This window comes from Pseudochaenichthys georgianus, chromosome 9 (genome assembly GCF_902827115.2).
Source record: "Pseudochaenichthys georgianus chromosome 9, fPseGeo1.2, whole genome shotgun sequence".
Lineage (NCBI taxonomy): Eukaryota > Metazoa > Chordata > Actinopteri > Perciformes > Channichthyidae > Pseudochaenichthys > Pseudochaenichthys georgianus.
In genome coordinates, this window is record NC_047511.1 from 17,375,983 (window position 1) to 17,395,347 (window position 19,365).

General features: G+C 40.3%; 3 protein-coding genes across 3 annotated transcripts in view; 1 reads left to right on the top strand and 2 right to left on the bottom strand.

Moving 5' to 3' along the window:
- Nucleotides 1–4,918, bottom strand: part of camsap1b (calmodulin regulated spectrin-associated protein 1b) — a 29,504-nt gene extending 24,586 nt beyond the window's left edge. The window contains 2 exon segments of the mRNA XM_034090538.1: nt 2,410–2,576; nt 4,489–4,918. Of these exon segments, the coding sequence (XP_033946429.1) occupies nt 2,410–2,575 (166 nt within the window). The 5' untranslated portion in view covers nt 2,576; nt 4,489–4,918.
- A 1,629-nt stretch (nt 4,919–6,547) lies between these two features.
- On the top strand, nt 6,548–8,977 carry LOC117452946 (restin homolog). Its single transcript, XM_034091772.1, has 2 exons — nt 6,548–7,051; nt 7,154–8,977. Exons 1-2 carry the CDS (start codon nt 6,782–6,784, stop codon nt 8,957–8,959), a joined length of 2,076 nt encoding a protein of 691 aa, XP_033947663.1. The 5' UTR covers nt 6,548–6,781; the 3' UTR covers nt 8,960–8,977.
- A 1,506-nt stretch (nt 8,978–10,483) lies between these two features.
- Nucleotides 10,484–18,599, bottom strand: ubac1 (UBA domain containing 1). Its single transcript, XM_034091185.2, has 10 exons — nt 18,153–18,599; nt 16,928–17,048; nt 16,773–16,846; nt 16,563–16,670; nt 16,303–16,405; nt 15,005–15,113; nt 14,606–14,894; nt 14,111–14,197; nt 13,654–13,792; nt 10,484–12,816 (listed from the first exon to the last, which is right to left on the bottom strand). The coding sequence occupies exons 1-10, from the start codon at nt 18,288–18,290 to the stop codon at nt 12,701–12,703; spliced, it is 1,284 nt and encodes a 427-aa protein (XP_033947076.1). The 5' UTR covers nt 18,291–18,599; the 3' UTR covers nt 10,484–12,700.
- Between the last annotated feature and the right edge of the window lie 766 nt (nt 18,600–19,365).

A 19,365-nucleotide genomic window follows, 5' to 3' on the forward strand; every position in this document is an offset into this window, starting at 1 on the left:
TATCGGTTTCAAAAAACCAATATCGTGCATCCCTACATAAGAGCCACAGGGGGGGAATCAAAGGGGCCTAGTATATTCAGTTCCCAGGGGAGGAAGATAGTTGCGGCTGCACCTGAGAGATGACTCGCTCACTGCTGCCAAAGCTTTGGAGAAAATGTGTGCTTTCTGTTGTAACTGTACGTCCAAATCATTTGCGATGCATGCTTATTGCTTGTGCAAAGATGTTGTTATGCTCCATCTTTATGCGTGCATCGTTAGCTAGGGCCAGCGAGTACAGACAGTGAGCTGAGCAAGCAAATGCCTTAACTTAATGAACATGCTAGGGCAAACGCTGGGCCTAAAAAAAACAGACAGTAGCTTTCCACCCACAACCTGGATTACCATGAAATCTCCAATCGTACTGTCAGTTGTTTATTATGAGTGCCTGGGGCAGTAGGAACATCTGTGTAATGACCACAGATTTAAATGTGACCGCAGAATGCAAAGACAAGCTTGTATGAGCCTGTTAAATCCTGATGGACGATTACATTGATGCAACAGACATTCAAAGCAGTGAATGAAGGGCATTGTGCAATAGATAGCCAAGGCTTGCACTGACTTAGCTTAACTTCTACAATAAGGAGACACTGTGTTGCAAACCAAAAGGTAGATACTAGCAGCCCTGGATTAAAAACAATGGCGGCTTTCTGTGGTGTTCATCCTGCAACCTTTCCAGGAGGGATGATTAAGCAAATGCCAAACAGTCAGGATGTTCTCCGTTGCCATGTCTGCGTTAAGAGGTTAAATATTTATAATGTGAGAGGAGGCTCTAGGAGAGAAATGAGGTCAACATTCTCACACAGCAGGTTTTTTTTACCCATGGATAATATATATAGGTATGCACAAAGAAACACTGGACTCCAAAGCCTATGATAATATATAGTGTATCTGATCTGAAAACATGCCAACAGTTTAGTGGCTGGTAGATTTGAAGGGTAGGAGTCTGTTTCAAGAAAAGTACATTTGACTGTTCACTGCTCTCAACATCTGTGGATACAGTTAGGATAAAACAACACAGCTGACAACCACCACTAATTCAAAAAAGCTATGATGTTGTGTAACTTGGTCAAAACCAGTATATGCCAATAAGATAGTTATTGGCAGTATAGACAACTGGGTGTTAAAAACCTCTAAATATAACTTAATAACATTCCAACAGCAGCACATCTGTCTTTGGAATCAACATCACATTCATTTAACAAAACAATAATCATCATGAAGGTAAGATTGGTTGCAAAGGTGCCATATCAGCCTTGTAGACTAGGTTCACAGCTGTTCAAGAAAACGTTACACTAAAAACATTTTTAGAAGATATCTCCAATTGACTTGATCACCTCAGACTGCTGATCTCATATATCTTCAGATACATCTAAATACAATTTGGCTAACCCTAACCGTAGATTTTGTCTACCCGAACTTACATAGAGAACATATTCGAAGATATTTAACAGCCACTTACCAACAGGAATAACACAAATTACAGCAAGCAAAACCTGTGTAAAGGTTCATATGGCCGCCTGACTTTCAAACTAACTGTTAACTGACTAGGAAGACTTTAGGTTTACCCAAACTTTACATCTACAATACATTCTTCTAAACATAAAGAAAATATGAATAGTTTGCTTCATCATGCACTAGCTGCACCCAGGAAGAGAAAGTGCACTTAGGACATGAAGAAAACAACAGAAGATAAGCAGTAATAGTGCCCGGGGTTTCCAAGGTTGCTTGTTCTGCAGCCACAAGGACATTTCTACTTAAGGGTTGTCCTCAAATGCAATTCCATACAACTCATCTTGTATTCATCAGTAGACTGTTGCAAGCACAGACAAGACTGAAAAGCCCAGTTACAGGCCAATCCCATATTAGGGGGGGGGGGGGGGGTGCAGATCAGTATTTTCCATGCTCTGAGTCCAGACTGCCAAATGAACCCTAATCCTCAATTCCTGTCACTCAGCCTCATTTGGGTTCAATCTCACTGGCCGACAAACAAGCATGGAAGGATCTGGTGAGTCAGTGAGGGAGGCTTCAGCTGCTGCCAAGTGTCATGGGGGAATTCATGTTGGCTTTCTTTCCCTTTTCCTGTCTATGTTTCATCATGGAAGTTTAACACAATGGTGGCAGTACGTGGATAACATTTTGAAAAAGTATGCAACACTAACCTCTGAAATAACTATGATATGAGGAAAATATGCTGCAGATACCACTATCCTAGTTTTTAATAAACCATATACACATATATATAATATATACATATATATATATATACACATACATATACATAAAGTAAGTAGGTCATGTAAGCCAATGGAAATCTAAAGAAAATAAACATATTTATTGTTTGTCCAGCATAATGTAAATATTATTACTCACCAATGCCATATGCTTTGGCAAACAGCCACCGCAGGTTGGCAGCTATTTTTGCTCTGGCAGAATCGTACATCTCCAATGGTACGAGGTCCATTGTGACGTCCGAAACTCCAGCCAAGTCCACTTTTCTTCTGGTGCTGTCCCCGCCAGCACATAAATCAACATCCATCCTGAAAAAATAAACATGTTCCATTATACTGAACACAGTGCCGAGTAGAAGACACTCGCCATCCATAATCGACAAAGTGGTAAAGTCATCGACATGGCTTGTGAGAGTGGCTTGATGCTCTATTGGAGTGATTATTCAATTATTAATTAAATAAAATCTCCATCTGCTTTAAGGTGATGATTAAGTAAAGTACTGCTGTAGTTACCCCTCCCTTTAGTAGTCACCCAGGCTCACATCTCGCTGTTTAGAGAAGCTCCAAAGTGGCATCTTTGCTGGCATAATCACAATCATTAAGTCGATGCTTGATGAGTGTCGGGACAGTGTCTTTGCTTCATGTGGTACTTAAATGACTACATTAAAAAGGCCAACAGTGACTGAAAACAGTGCTGTATTCAAATATGAAACGGTATGGTCATTATGAATAGCAAATGGTATCTGATGTTGGGCTGTAACTTGTGTTTTTCTCTCAATAAAATATCATTGTATTGCTTGAACCAAAATGACATGCAGGAAGCCCATGTTGACAGTAAGAAACGGAGAACTCTTACTGATAGTTGAGGAAGCTAACCTATGCCTCTTATTGATATTACCCAAATCCGGCAACAACAAAAAAAGCCACCCCTGAAGAACATGTTTGGTGTCTCAGTGAAAGAAATGATGTCCTCTGTCTCTTAAAACAGATTTAATTCATTTGGTTCATATTTTTGTTTTCATGTTGTAGTCAGCTCTCCTCTGAAGCACTTGTAGCCCAAAAAAAATCGTATTATTTATTACTGTATGCCGGGCCATCTGCAGTGGCCTAGGTCTAGTAGACTCATGTTTCTAATCAGAGGCCGTATCAAACTCAAAGCACTTTCAGGCTGATTTGCTGCCTAGATATTACCATCGCAATATCGCATTGGTCACTTGTTTTTGCTGGACACGACTCCATAGTATTGAAATGAAGGACCACAACATTGTAGAAAAACAAGCGCAAACACCTGCTTAACATTACACAGAAAATGACACTAAGGTAGTTTATGACGTAAGATAACAACATGTTATATCGTGGAATATCCTCAACTTACCAACTCAACATTATGTTACCCAGAGATGGAAGAAGTACTACTCAGATGGTCTTTTTAAGTAAAAGTAGAAGTATCAGAAAGCAGGAATACTCGGTCCTGAATTTAACATGTTACTCAAGTACAAAAGTATTGGCATCAAATTATACTTCAAGTACCAAAAGTAAACGTTGTAATTATGGAGATTGGACCATTTGGGAATTATATATATATATATTATTTTAGATACATGCATGTGTTTATCAAAGCTGGTAAAGGTGGAGCTAATATTGATTCCTTTGTATACTGCAGGATTTACTCCAGGTATAACTCAAGTCTTATTTCAGTGTTGATTGCATTTCATAACAGTAATCAGAAATCTGCAAAGTAACTACAAGTATTAAATAAATGTCGTTCAGTAAGTAGTAGAGTACACAATGTACCTCTTAATTGAAGTAGGGTAGGAGAACAAGTGACATTTGAATACTCAAGTAAAGTACAAGTCCCTCAAAATTGTACTTAAGTACAGTACATGAGTAAATATATTTAGTTACTTTACATCACTGATGTTATCATTAACGTCCCAATGCTGGCCTGATGAACAAGCTAGGGAATAGCTAATAACCTAAATTAGCTATAATCAAAACATTAGCTTTGTACCTGGTGATATGTTAACCTAAACAACGAGGGATGAGCCGCTTACAGACATGGTACACATTTGCCTAACATTAGATTAGTTGCACGACCATGCATGCAGACGTAAAGCAGCTCGCTAACCGTTAGCTAGCTGATGTGTACTGTAACGTTAACGTTACAGGAGCTGCATTCGTCGGCCCCGTGTGTGACGTTAGCAAGCGGGGAAGACGTTACCTTGAAAGGTGTGGTGTTTCTCCAAGTCACCCTTCAGTTCCGTTGGTATAAACAGTTATCCAAGGTCCTGCCTCGCTTTACAGTGGCCTGTCGTGTAGAAAATACACCAGCAGCAGCGGTGCATCGTAGCCAGCTAATAATGCTAACAGGGAGGCGAGTCTGGATGGTCTCCTCCCAGCAACAAGACCCGATCCGCGGCCTGTGTGACAACCGCTCCACGGCAGGCTTTCCGCTCAAACAAAACGCCAGGCAGAAAAAGGGGAGTGCTCTCCGGTGAAGAAACACGACGTACAGAGGCTTTCCGTCTTAAAATCTATCTCTGTACTAAACGCCTCATGTTAGTTACCAGATAAACACATACCTAAGTGGCTGGCGCTCTGCAGGGAGGACCGGTGGTGTGTTCGCGCTCTGCCCATAGAAATTTAATTATCATTCCAGCCTTGGTAAAGCAGCGACTGCGCATGCGTGATTGTCGTCCAGACTGTTACAAGTGATACTGGTAATAACAGCCAGTTATAGACCAAGAGCTACCCACACTCCTAATTATAATGTATTCATTTTAACAGCCATAGCAGTCAGTTGGCTCAGATTCTGATACGGTATAAACCTGCTTAGTTTTGATTAATTATATGTATGTAAACACTAGACTCTTGCTGACTCTTGCATAATGTGGACTCAATCCACTCACATGACCAGCTGTTCTCTTCTAAATTATGTCTTTATTTCATGAATTTATCACAATATATCTACACGTTTGTATTGTTGTGTTCCTGTGTTGTCCTTGTGACATTGACCAATAACGCCATCTAGTGGTTAAATGAAGTGTCTTGAAATATAACGTGTTTTGTATAGCAGTGTCAACTGTATTTTAACCATAGACTGTATACTAAAGATGTTAACCCACTATGCAGACTGAAAATCAGTGTTGGTATTCTAACCACAGGTAAAGAAGTGTGACATTAAAATAATATTGCAAAACCGAGAATGTAAATTAAAGTGTTCTCTGGCCTCCACATATTTTACATATGTTTATCTAATTAAAATATATTTATCAATAAATTATCTTTTGTTACACTTCTGTTAGTAGGTATATGCTTATTGGATCAGAAATCACCCAGAGTAATTGCGTGCAACTCCTGCTTTAAAATAAGAGATGTGGCCTTTCCATGACTGCAGGGAGTTTATTTTGAGAGTCTGTTTATTTTAGTAATAACTCCAATTACTTTAAAAGTAGACATTATTTTAAACCAATATATATATATGAACAAAAAATGAATAAGAGTATTCTTATAAGGTTAAAAATAAAACCTAGGTTGTAAAAATACGTTAAAAAAAGAAAGCACTATTACTCTCAATTCCTGATTTAAATGTGTCTGAATTCAGCTTCCTATTTATATTTCAAAACCTGACTACATACAGAAACATTGATGTTTCAATTTGTAAGGCGTTTTGATTATCATGTTTAATCTTCCAATACAAAACCGAGTCCATGCAGGAGTTCCATTGTGGGAAAGCCTTTGAGGACTTTGCTTGCCTTAGAAGATGCTTAAAGGGTCAAAGCATCCAAAACATAATTTCCCCAACAACTTTTTGGATGTAATGCAGATAGTGTGTTTGCCTGGCATGTTACAACTATAAGAATGTATATAACTAGAGAAGGAAGAAGGCTTTAAAGTTTCATTATATAAGATTCAAAGGCTTTATTGTCAGAAGCTAAGTGTAGTGAGGGCAATGGACATCTTTAGACCCAGGCACCTCTAACAATGCAACATAAAACAATAGAACAAATACAAACATAACAATGGACTATCAAAATAGTACCAGAGTAGTAATACAATAGTGCAAGGTTATGTTGCAAGACAAATGTGCAAGTAATGCAGAAGAAGTGAACTATACATGCAAAATAAAATAAGCATTATGTGGCAAGTGACCACATAATGCAGAAGTCTATACATGTTGAATAGAATAAGATAAACAAGAATGTCAAATTAAATAATGTTTATTTCAATAAGACATACATTTGTGAATTGCAAATAGATGAATGCTACGGAGTTGTGAAGGCACTTCAGAGAACTCAGCCATTGGAACTCAGGAATGTAGAATGTGTCAGTAAAGATGATGTAATACTGAATGTTTTGAAGAAGACACAAGGACCCTGGTCACTGCAGGTCTCTCAGGTGGCATACAGATCACTCACTGCAGTTCACACAGGGTTATAACACACCAGGTGTTATCCCCGCTACATTGAATCCACATTATCAGTAGTTTGCAGCCATTTCTTCACAATAAGAAAATGGACAGACGTAAATCAGTCTTCTCCATGCAGTACCTCGACTCTTCTTGGCTCCCGGGAAATCATTCCTCTAAAGACATTGAGGTGAGAAAAGAGGAGACAGAAGAGGAGATAGAGGAGGAGATAGAGGAGGAGATTGAGGAGGAGATTGAGGAGGTGCAGGAGTTTGCAAAGGAGGCTGAGAAAGACATTAAGAAAGATGTACACTTCAAGGAACAGCCCTCTGACTCTAGCAGGAGCAAAGACTACAGCTACTCTTCTGTCGATGAGGTAAGATAAGAGTTCCATCAAATATTGTTCAAAAGTAGACATCTTTAACATCTAAAAATACTGCACATAGACAACACAATTATAATGTTTTATGTTTCACAGACAGAGGACTCTGAGAGATCTAGGAGATCTAAGAGATCTGAGAGATCTAAGAAATCACCTGGTCTTCATGAAGCCCTGGAGAAAGAGAGAAAAGCCAAAGCTGCTCTTGAGGAGGCTTTGAAGAAAGAGAAAACAGCTACAGCTCAACACAAAGAAGCCCTGAAGCAGGAGCGAAAAGGAAAAGACGCTCTTGCAAAGGCTCTTGAGAGGAAGCAAGCTGAAAAGAACTCCCTTCGTGTTGAAAGGGAGTGCCTGAAGGCACAAATGGCTGATTTCAAAAAGTCACAGAAAGAAAAGCTGAAAGACACAATCTCTGAAATGACCTCTGAGCTTGAGGAGGACAAGAAGGTGATTGAGAAGCTCCGGAAAGATCTGCAGGAATCGAAAAGACAGATCTCAGAGCTGATTCTGGAAGAAAAAGAACTCAAGGATCGTCTCAATGAGCAGCAGGAGGAAAGTCTGACAAAAGACAATGACATTGAATCCCTGCGCTCAAATCTCCAGAGTCTCCAAAGCGACAATGAAGCCAAGGTCAGCATTGTTTCCTCAATGCAGGAGAAAGTGAACCAGTGGGCTTCAGACCTCAAAGAAGAGCGTACAAAAAGCTGCTCGCTGCAGAGGGACCACGAGGCTGTTGTCTCCGAGCAGAAGAAGGATGCACAAGAACTGGCCCGTCTGACTCAGGAGAACCAACACCTGGCCTCTCAAAACAAAAGGCTGCAAGGTGACCTGGAAGCTGCTCTAAATCCACAGCAGTTTGAAGAGAATCAGCTTCAGGCAGAAAGAGAAACTTGCCGCAGAGTGGAGGAGGCCATTAGGAAAGAGAAGTCTAATTTCTCCATGGCCAACAAAAAGATCCAGAGCCAAGAGAAAGAGCTGTCTGAGAAGACTCTGGCTTTGGCAAAGAGCCTGACAGCCGAGAAACTTCTCAGGTCGTCTCTCAAAAGTGAGAAGAAGCGCTTTGAGAAGATGGTTGTAGAAAAGCATGCTGAAGCTGGACCACTGACGAACCTCACTAACCAGCTGAGGGAAGCATCCATGTCCACAGAACGTCTGAGGAACGACATGCAGACATTGAGGATGGAGAAGACAGACATCAGGGCTAAACTCCATGTCTTGGAGAGAGACTATGACAGAGTGAGATCTGAACACAGCGCTCTCTCTAAGCGCAATGAAGAGATGCTGTCACGGAAAGATGATACCATCTCGGAGAACCACTTTACCATCACTAAGCTCCAGTGCGTGGTAGATGAGTTCAAAGCAAAGGAGTCAGAGACCCAGAAAAGCCAGGCAGAACTGGAAGAAGCCTTGAAACAGGACAAGACGAGAAACTCTGAGCTGCAGCGGAGACTCGATCACATCTCCTCTGTTCTGGAAAAAGAGAAAAGCAGGTGTGAGAAGCATCGTGTCGAGCTCAAGGAAGCATTGACAAGGCAGATTGAAACTCTGGAGGAGAAGCACAGGTTGGCCGGGGTTCTGCAGAGAGCTCAGGAAATCTTCCCCATGCTTCAGGAACAACAACGTGCAGAGACAAACGGACGACACACCAGCGACTCTGATCTCAGGCTCAGCGAACAGAAGACGGCCCTGGATGAGAGCAGAACGGCGCTGTACCACCTGCAGCAGGAGTACACTGATCTGGGGAGGAGGAACTGCGACATCAATGCTGAGTATCGTAAGCTGCTTAAAACTCACAGTGCCCTCCAAGTCAGACATGAGAGGCTCAGCTACGCACAAGGAAGCCCGCGCCCAGACTTCAGTCCACATCGCTTCACTGTGAAATGGATTGAAATGTGTAATGTCTAATTAAATGCATCAAAAATATATATACAGTGGCAAGAAGAAATGTGTTCTAAAATATGGACTGATGTTCACCTAAGGTACAATAATCAACTAATACAATCCGTTTTTACTACTAGCACACAGCAAACATTTATAATTGTGTATGTCTGTGTGTGAGATACAAACAGGGAGATCAAATGCTGTTTCTCACAATCCGGAGGAATACAAATTCAAATATTAAGAAAATATATACATAAATGTATAACATCCTGGACACCCAAAGTGCAAAACACCTCGTATATCTTGCAAAATGAATGACTGCATTCAAAACTACATAAACACTTACCAAAACCAAACCTTTGCACCAAATGTCACACACTTTGTACAACCAACTACACACAGTGGTGCTTAATCAAAAGCACACTCATCTTTGAAGGCATTATGTAGAGGATTTTGCATAGAAAGATCGTTCAAGTCTACACAAATATGTGCAGAAACACAAATATACTGTTATTATACTTTTATTTTTCTCATAAACAAATTGATGCAACTTTCATGCACAACACATAGTTACGGTTGTGTAAACAAAAACAACGACTCTGTGAAATACAGTAAATGGAAAGGAAAACTTTGAGGAAAAATAAATACACATCATGTTTTTACAAATAAAACAGAGGAAACAAAAGTGCTAAGGCTGCATCTCAGAGGTCAGCATCCTGACAGAACCTTTTCCCTGAAGGAAGTGGGAGAGGTCACCCACAATGCTGAGTGCGTTGTGGGTGAAAAGGTCCAGGAGTGTTGTGAGGCACACATGAACCTCTCAGCAGTGTTCACTATGCGATGCAGGGTCTTGCGGATAGATACGGTGCAGCTTCAGAACCACACCGTGATGCAGCTGCTGCTCTCGATGGCGCCTTGGTAGGAGTGCATGATGGGGCCCCTGCTCTCCAGTTTGTGGATGAAGTAGAGGCGCTGCTGGGCTTTCTTGGCGAGTGACGTGGTGTTGTTCCTCCAGGAGAGGTGCTCAGTGATGTGGTTCTGCTCACCTGCTCCACAGCAGCACCATTGATGGTCAGTGGGTGGGGGGGTGTCGACCTGAATTTGTTTATAAATTCATTTTGAAGAATTCTTCTTGGATTTATAATGTTTTTCTCTAAATGGCATAGTGCAACAATAGCTGCTGCTAAGGGTTCAAATGAATATAATTGTGTACCAGTCCAAGCTGACATTTAAATTAAAAAAATGATCGGCGAGAATTTAGCTTTCAGCTAGCCAATCTGAGATAAGAAGGTAAAACCAATATGTTATGTTGAAACACGAGTCTGATTTAAAAAAAAAAAAGTGAATGTATGGACAAACTAAGTCAATAAATAAGTACAAAATATATATAATAGCTTAAGTATATTTCAACCTTAACGTCTGGAAAGTACTAACTGAAATAGAGCACTTAGACCACGCATTAGAAATAGAGTGCATAAGAGAGAGCACTTTCTTGAGGCAATGAGTTCGATTAGTCACCCATTCAAAGAGAACACTGAATCCAAATAATACAGCCACAAATAAAACCTTTAATGCAATAGTGATTGAAATGCAAGTAGCCAGGAGGCTGTCTGAACAAACAGACCGTGAGAGTATATTGCATAGGTTGTTAATTGGGGACAGTCCTGCATGAAAGCTGAGTGAAAAGAAAAACCTGTGCATCCAACAATCCTTCAGTGTCCCTCAGCAATAAAGTTCCTTTTCTCATGTTGCTGTTGACCATTTTGAAAAGGTGTCTGCTTTTCCTGTGGAAATGTTTTCTTTACAATCTCCCAGTGTTTGTTTCAAGATATTGCGGGAGTGGATACTGATGCAAAGCATGGAGGTGGTGGCTGGTCACTGGGTCACGGTGAATGTCCACTGCAGTGCAGAAAGTGGTGTAGAAATCCTTCTTTATTCAAACAACACTTTAAGTCACACTGAGACCTACCAGTCCATGAGCACATTTCACAATGGTTTGTAAAAACAACATTTGAATCATTAAAATTGTTTCACATTTGTAGATAAGCTTGAGGTTTGCTAAAAAAATGCTATAAATAAGAACAAGTTGCTAGTTTGGCTTCAATATAAATAATGTAATAATACATAGTTCAAACAGACACTTCTCTCTAAAAACATTTAAATATTTTCAAATATTGCATTTACGAAACCATGTCTTGTAGTGCTCTTATTCAAAAAGTTCTCCACAGATTAGTTAAAGCCATTTTCAAATGCCAAAGTAGAATGGGGTGAGCAGAGGTTTGCCATAAGGACAGGTTTAGAAAAACAATCTCAGCCTCCCTGAGCAGAAAGTCACATCAATACCACATTTTAAATATTGAATAAAAACACTCAAAAGCTTGGCAAAACACACCACCCTCCATATTGGTTTGTAACTCTCAGTACAAGCAGGAACAGCCTTAGCATGCCTTTTCATAGCTTGAGATGTTCACTACTCGATGCAAAGGCTAATATTGTTGAACACCCATTGCAGTTCACACGCTTCGAAAACTCGAATCAAATCTATTTCTTTACAGGTCAACTGAAGTCCTTTGCTATTGCACAGAAATACAGGGTATTTTCAATGGATAAAACTAATGACAAGGCAGGTTATATCGTGACATTTTGGTTTGGTTTGACAGCATAAATGTCCACTGCTCTCAAGGAAAAGAGTAAACCAGAAGACCCAACACAGGTTGCGTCTCAAATTCTATTATTTCTTTGTGTATGAAGATGCTTTCCCCCTGCAGCGTGACGTGAACACGCATCTTCATCATTCAAATTTAAGGTTAAAAAAAAAGGCAAACCCCTTTTATATTAGGCGCAGCTTCATTTCCACATTCCACTACAGCCTGTAGAGACTTCCTCAGTGCTGCAGTGAGTGATATTCATAGAGGTGAACAAGTGCTAAATGAGCGCAACATGATAATAGGACATTCAAGAGCACGTTGACAATAAACACACAGGCCTAATATTTCCTTTTCTTGTAAAAACATGACTAAGACACAAACAGTTTAGTGTACAGCTTTCATCTAAAAAGGCAAGAAAGTCAAATAAATATTCTTGAAGAAGCCCAAGGACAAACGTTCTCCACTTTTTAACTGAGAGGCGGTTGACTTACAGTGACCACAGGTGTGAATGGAGCGAGAGGTACCCGGTCTGAAAGCCCGTTTGACACGAGCTTAAACAAACAGCCTCTCAATTATAAGCAGTTACTTTGATAAAAACTAGAAAAAGAGGAAAGAAAAGCAAATTGTGACACTGACAGAAGTCTTTCAAACATTCACCACAAATGAAATGTAACAATTTAAAGAGACAGACACAACTGTAATTGACATTTAAATATTGCAAAACATACAAAAACAGTTTTCTTTGAAGTGTAAACATTGAATTCATGTCTGATGTCATTTCTGCACATGGAGAAATTATATAAAATAAATCATGTCTGTCATGACTATCAATTGTTCTCATTAAAATGTAAAAACAACATACTAAATCTCTTTTTTATTATTACTGTAATAATGTTTATGTTAACATTTCTTCCGTATAAGTGTATTTACTGAACTGTTATAAATAGTTTATATGTGTAACATCTGAACTCATACTCCTCCAGCTTTGTCTTTACGAGGCAAAAACAATACTCGTGTCTCTGCGCACCCAGAAACACACACATCCATACCCACGCTCACACTCACACACACACACACACACAAGCTGCCGCAGTCACACAGGGGTCACCAGGAGGCTCTATGTGCGATTGAGGGTCTGGAAGATTCTGGATATTTGGAGCATGACAGGGCCGGTCTCAGGGTCGTTCATCCACTGCGTGCTGTTCAGAGGATTCTCCAGCATGTCTTCAAACGCTGCACACAAACACAGGGGGAACCCGTAAGGAATATATGTTTGAAAGAAACAGCAGCCTTTCAAATATCTTTAGAATTAAATGTAAAAGCGTTTTTGTTCTATAGATTTACTTGATGATATACATTTTCTATTGGTTACTTCTCGTTAAAGGAAAAGTAGATTGTTAAGGTCTTTTCACACCTAACCTGTACAGCTCAAAATAAAGCCGGTGCTCGTTTGGTCCCTTTTGATTGGGGGGGTGTTAAAGCTCGAAATCAAACAACCAGCTGGAGATCACTTGAAGACACAAAGCGTATCAACCACTTCACATTCTGATAGCAAAGTGTTCGCATTAAATCAAAAGCTAAGCTACGATTAAACGCATCTGCTGATTGCGTAGTCTTTAGGAAGCAATCCTTTTAACTGTATAGCCTATGGTCCGAGTTACAAAATAAATCTGTGGCGATTTGCTTGTAACTAATGTATGATGTAAGAAGTGTAGTTCCATGAAGCAGACCAAAACTAAGGAGACTACTCCGGTAGCTTGGTTTGACAGATGTTTTTGCAGCACCATAGTGCCATAGACACTTATCACACCAGCCCAAAAGAGCTGTACTAGCCAGACAAACAGACTCACGTTTTTTGAACTAAACCAAAAAGGGTAGGTGGTAAAGCACCCGAAACAAAAAGTGCATTTTCTCTTCTTTTGTCAGTTAAGTTCATAGCATTTTTTAAATTAGGTTTTTTCCCCCCCGTTTCTTTTCAGCCTGCCTCGGTATGTTTGCTACAGATAGTGATGTATCATTTTGTACAGAATGAGACTGTAATGTCCTGGAGTTTGAACACTCCTACTTTACCTAGCAGGGTCTTGGGATTGGTGAGGCCTAACTGGACCACTGGATTCTCCAGAATGGCTTGGAACAGCGGGCTGTTGGTGTCGATGCCTTTGTCCAGATCTTCTGGAGAGGGTTTCCTGTCCCCCAGCAGCCACTCACACTGCAGCACGGAAACATGAACAGTGAGAAACCAAAACTCCCATATGGTTTGAGAAAATACATTCATATTTTGATGGAGGGCACAGTATAGGATTTCTATTCAGATTATTTCCTTTTCCTTTCAAATGGATATGGTAGGTTTTGCATTGTTGGGCCACACATGGTCTTTGTAAATGACTGCAAATAGGAAAGCTTTCTATCAAAACCAAGAAGGCCAAATCACTGTCGGCTGCTGCTGTATTTTTTCTATGCTTCCAACTAATTTACTGCTGTAGCAGCTTTGCTTGCAGACACGCCTGCCGTGGAGGAGTGGACCTACCGCAGCATCCTGTTGGTTGTTATTAACCCTCAGAGCATCAACCACTTCCTTCTCATCAAACCCCATCTCCATCAGCGCAATGACAGCCTGCAGAAACAAAGAAAAAGACAATGTGTTTAGTAAAAAAAGTTCCAGTCTCACAAGACACACCTGTTCCACAGCTGTTCCCTTGTTAAACTCTGCAATTAGGGAAATGAGAATTAAAGTGACATAAAAACCTTATGACTAAAGCCACTAAACACTTAATATCCATGAGTGCACATTCCAATGTCTTTTTATAAGAGTCTGCCTCTGTTCATCTATTACATTTCTAAATACTGAATGTCAGATACAGACTGAAAATAATAATTATTAATAAATAATTGTAAGATCTTGGAGCTAAAGGATTCAGTCAGAAATATGTGCTCTATAGAAACCTCCAAGATGAGCTATATGAAAGTATGTAAAAGCCAGCGTAGTACTGAATGAAAGCTCAGGCAGGATGAAGCCACCCACTCTGGAGTCTGGTCTGAACTCCCGTTTCCTGCGGATCCTCTTGAAGATCTCTGTTAGTTCGTCCTGCCTGCTGCTCTCTTCCGAGCTCGCCTGGCTGGAGAGACTGCGGAGAAGGTTAGGAACAGAGGCGGAGGCAGAGGCTGAGGAGGAGGCTGAGGCCAAAGGGCCCGGTGTAGCAGCTGCGGTGGCTCCTGCTGCCCCAGAGGAGTCCGGGGCAGGTATAGGTGCGTCTACAGAGGGGTCGTCTACATGCTCAATAAGCCACTCCATCGCCTGGGTGACTGACATGCTGCAGAAAGAAACATTAGATGAGGAAAACAAAGTGTTTTTGTGCTGACCTATTCCAAATCGTTTGAGTCATTTCCAGTTATGAATGAGTTGTTATTCAAAAAGACTTACTGATTCAATCTAAGGGCTTTGATGGCTCTGCTCTCAGGGAAACCCATCTCAGTGAGCTGCTGAAGGGCGGTTTCATCCACCCGGTCCTCTTCATCTTCATCCAACATCGCTACAAGACGAAGAACAACAAAGAGATCAGATATCTGAGAATAAGAGTTAGACAATGTGGGAACTGTCTAAGACAATACACATGAGGACTTAAAGTGTTCCAGCAACAATACACACTGAAGTACTGCTCAGGCAGGTCAAAGAATCATTCTGAAGGAGGTGTACTGTGTCTAATGACAAACACGACAAAACAAACCATCTCATTTCTCAATTCGTAAGAGCAATAAAATAAACTAAATTCAATTGTGGCTCAGAGGTTTGCATTACTGCTGAACCGGCACCAGCTGAGGCTACGTGGAGTTATCCCCAACCCTGTGTTAGCTAACTCCAGGCGCTCACATTTCACACGTCAACTGCAAACCCTGTACTGCCCTTAGATGTAAATGTTGCTTGTCCTTGCCGTAACCTGCCTCTTGCGCAATGAGGTTGGCTTCCACAATCCCTCAAGGTGTAAAGAGAATTAATAGAGGGATGTTTTTTTTTAAGATTGCCCTGTTCAAACATTTAAAAGAATAATAAATTCTAAACATCCTACCTCAGGTTTAAACATGTATTTTGTGTTTCTACAAAAACATATTTAGATGCTTTAATTTTCGAAAATGTTTTAACCCCCATCCCGGAAAATAACCTTCTGCTCCGATTGGCTTCTAATGAAATGGCATGTGGCATAGGAAGGGGAGCAACATCTGATTGGCTTGATGAATCCTAACTGATTGCAATGTCCTATGTATTCTATTTGTGGGTAAGTAGCAGAGGTCGCGTTAACCGAATATTTTCCGTCTATGACGGATTTCTTTTAACAATGACGGAAAAATCTGAAAGCAGTCCGTCATTTTGACAGATTAGAACAAACTCGGAACAGCGCCAAAGTTTCCCCGCAGCGAGGCTCCGGTGTTAAGCATGCCTGCCAAAAAGGAAATGATACCGTTTCCAAACCCAACTTTGCCGTACAGATCATTGAAATGTCTGTGAGTTTTGGCTTTACGCTGTGCGCACTCCCGCGAGGTGCAGTGGGCAAGCATAACACGGCGCTAACAGTTCACAAGCGTGCGCCCCGCCCCCTCGTTGACGGTTCACGACTGTTCGCTCTCGCTCTCTCCCTCCCTCCCTCTCTCCCTCAATGTGTGTGCACAAGCAGAGAAAAGGTGACTGTTGATGATCTGTCTCCTTTATGGCATTGTATGCTTTACCATTGGCCTTTTTGAAGAGTTCAACAGCATCAGGGTTCAAGGCAAGAAGTTTCTGGGCGACTTCGATGAGAGAAACCAGGATTTTTCTTAGCTCCGTCTGAAACTGGAACAACACAAACAAGAAAAATACTTAACATATTTGATCCAATAGCACATGTCTAAATTGGTAGGATAATTATTATTCATACAATGCATTTTAGATTTAAATCTATACTTTTTTGTGATTAGTTTTAAAAACCCTGTAAGTGAAATCTTCTTACATCTCTGATGTTATGCTGGGTGACAGTGCGGTCAGTGTGGCGCGTGGACAGATTGCCGGTGGCTTTCAGAATTGCATCTTTGTCTGGAGCCTTGTTATCTTGCTTCTTCTGTGACAAGAAGGATAGAAAACAAAGAGAAATAATTAAAGGCAGGAAAAATAAGGTCACAACATTTCTGGTGCAGAATTTAAAATAATAATAAAAGCTTACCTTTTCTTCTGAACTAACTTCTGCCATCTTTGGAGGGGTCGGCGGCGGTCTTTTCTTTATGAGCAGCAACACTTCTACAACATTTATGAAACTTGGTCAGTTCAGGGAAGACAGTGTGGGATCGTCATGATCGGGTTAAATAGGTCATTACAAACCTTTATCTTTTAGATTTTCATCAGCGACAGTTTTGCTGTCTGTGAGGACTCGCTCTGTAGCAGCATGTATGAGTTTATGGTGGGTAAGTGTTTTGGGGTCTTCTAGACTTCCGTGCACATACTGTAAAAACAAAACACAATATAAAGCATCTTAGCAGACAGGACAGTTTATATTATTGCGTAATTGACCAATTAATCATACAATCTAGAATCTGCAAGAAAAAGTGACATCTTCCAACTGTGTTTTCTGTTTGACGAAAAGAGCAAAGCTGTAAATATTGTATTTACAATGTCATAGAACCAGAACATAGGAAATGTTCACATCAGAGGAAGCTACAATATATTTGGCATTACACTTAATACTTTGTTTAAATTATTGGTCAATATTGAAAATTGTTGTTCATTATTTTTTCCGTCAGTAATTTAAAGCTGTAACAAAAACAAGTACAGTTTACCAGCAGCAAATACATGATTAAAGCTAAAGCCAAATATCAGACCAATACATATCTCTTTGTCATATAATTGTACATTTAAAAAAGACTAAACAAAACCAGAAAGCGTCTTTGAGTTTTTAGAAAAGCGCTATATAAGTATCATGTATTATTATTAAAACATTAAAAAAAACCTGGGACTGAGAGATTTTAAACAACTCTTTTTATTAGGTTCTATTATAGACGTATCTACTAATCTTAAAGACAACTAATCAACTACTTATTTTAGCACTAAAACTATAAAAAGGTAGATGATGTCCAAGTAACGTTAGTAAATGAAAGGCAGATGTCTGGTAATACATTTCTATTTCCAACGTGAACTCTGTGTTCATTTGTTGTTGTCACACAGAAATGTGTAATTGAATCTGCACACTTCTCACGTCGTCATGAGAAACAAACATTAGTCTGCCACCTGAGGTTATGCTCTATAGGCCATAGAAGGAGAAGCTATACGAGCTGTATAATAATAGACAGCCAGTAAAGCAGCATGCCTCTCTGTCTAGCCACCACTGTTAACAGAAAAGGGGCAGAGACGGACTTTTAGCTAGCTAGCATGAGAGGGGCAGCCAACCTGCTAAATTATAAATAGCAAGGTCTACCCAGTTACTATAAATACAAAGCCAGTGACACTGACAGGTTACACAGAGGGTTGGGAAAAATGCAAACACCCCAGGCAGAGGAGTGACAGGACAAAAAAAGCAACAAGGGAAAACACAAACAACCCAAAAACCTACATGTTTCAAGCACTTCTCCTTCAGTTTCTCAACAGTGGTGTCTTCCGTGACCTCCTCCAACCACTCCGTGCCGTCCATGGTGCATATATGTATTTTTAACACTTTCCCGGCGAATATCTTCTCCTCCTGGACGAACATAGCTGCAGTCTGAGGGGGAAGAGTACCAGTCCAGTGACGTTAGCTAGCAGCAGTTGCTATGTGCTCCTGGCAAGCTAGCGTGCTAATGTTAGCATCCAGCTAGCCGTCACTCCTTAAATCCTCCGACAGCTGAGTAACACAAGGCGCTGATTAGCTGAGGGCCATCTCCGCTTTCCTCTGCCGGCTTTCGCTGCGGTGCCAACCGGCTAGAGTTCTCCGTGACCACCGAGTTGTTTATTATTCCCAGCAAACAGACAAGCTGCTAGACAGCGAGTACCCTATTTTTACTGTAATATTTGAACTTTGAACTTCAACGACGCAACTGCGCGATGCATCATGGGGGCCGTAGTTCTTATGAGGCAAAGGCCGTCCAGTGGATACAAAATCAGCCTGGTTCATAAACACAAGTGTAGTGTTGCCTGTGTGTACGGTGTGTACACACGTATCGTATCATTCTTGTTTTTTAACTGGTTGTTCACTGCCCATGTAATTGATATAATTTAGATTTAAATATATTTACATTTTGTAATTCAGATGTTGAAACATTAGAACAAATCTTCTTGTAGTATAACTTCAACACTTTTGGATACTTTCCAGTACCTACTGGGTAACTTATTACCTAAATATTCCTATTTTAACATGTGAAAATATGAAAGTTTGCCTTCCATAGGAGAACAAAGAAACGGAATATGGAAATAATAATTTGATTATATTGGCAAAATATTTAATTCACAAATATGATTCCCACATTGTACCCATCAGGCATCAGTTGAGCTCTGGTACTTAAACTAAAATAACTATACATGAAATTCACCCCAGTTTTAAAATACACCAGTAGTTAGGCTGTCTGAAATCAAAATGTGCAATGTGGTAAGCTTAAATATTCCCTTAATGTGTAAGGTTTTACTAAAAACACAGAAGCAGACAGGAACTATAGATTACTTCGGACCCAGTAAATAATTGTTTTCCTAGTAGTGAAATGAGGCAATGGAAATACATATGTCATGCAAAGATTGCTTTATTTAGTTTTAACCTTCCATGTTTCCACAACATTAGCAGTAACTCTACAGCTGAA

Excerpts from the sequence above, each read along its gene's own strand:
- LOC117452946 (XM_034091772.1), top strand. The coding sequence starts at position 6,782 with ATGGACAGACGTAAATCAGTCTTCTCCATGCAGTACCTCGACTCTTCT. Across the intron at positions 7,052-7,153 it reads GCTACTCTTCTGTCGATGAG|ACAGAGGACTCTGAGAGATC; the intron begins GTAAGATAAGAG and ends TATGTTTCACAG.
- ubac1 (XM_034091185.2), bottom strand. The coding sequence starts at position 18,290 with ATGTTCGTCCAGGAGGAGAAGATATTCGCCGGGAAAGTGTTAAAAATA. Across the intron at positions 14,895-15,004 it reads AAAGCCCTTAGATTGAATCA|CATGTCAGTCACCCAGGCGA; the intron begins GTAAGTCTTTTT and ends TTCTTTCTGCAG. Across the intron at positions 14,198-14,605 it reads AGTTCAGACCAGACTCCAGA|GCTGTCATTGCGCTGATGGA; the intron begins GTGGGTGGCTTC and ends TTGTTTCTGCAG.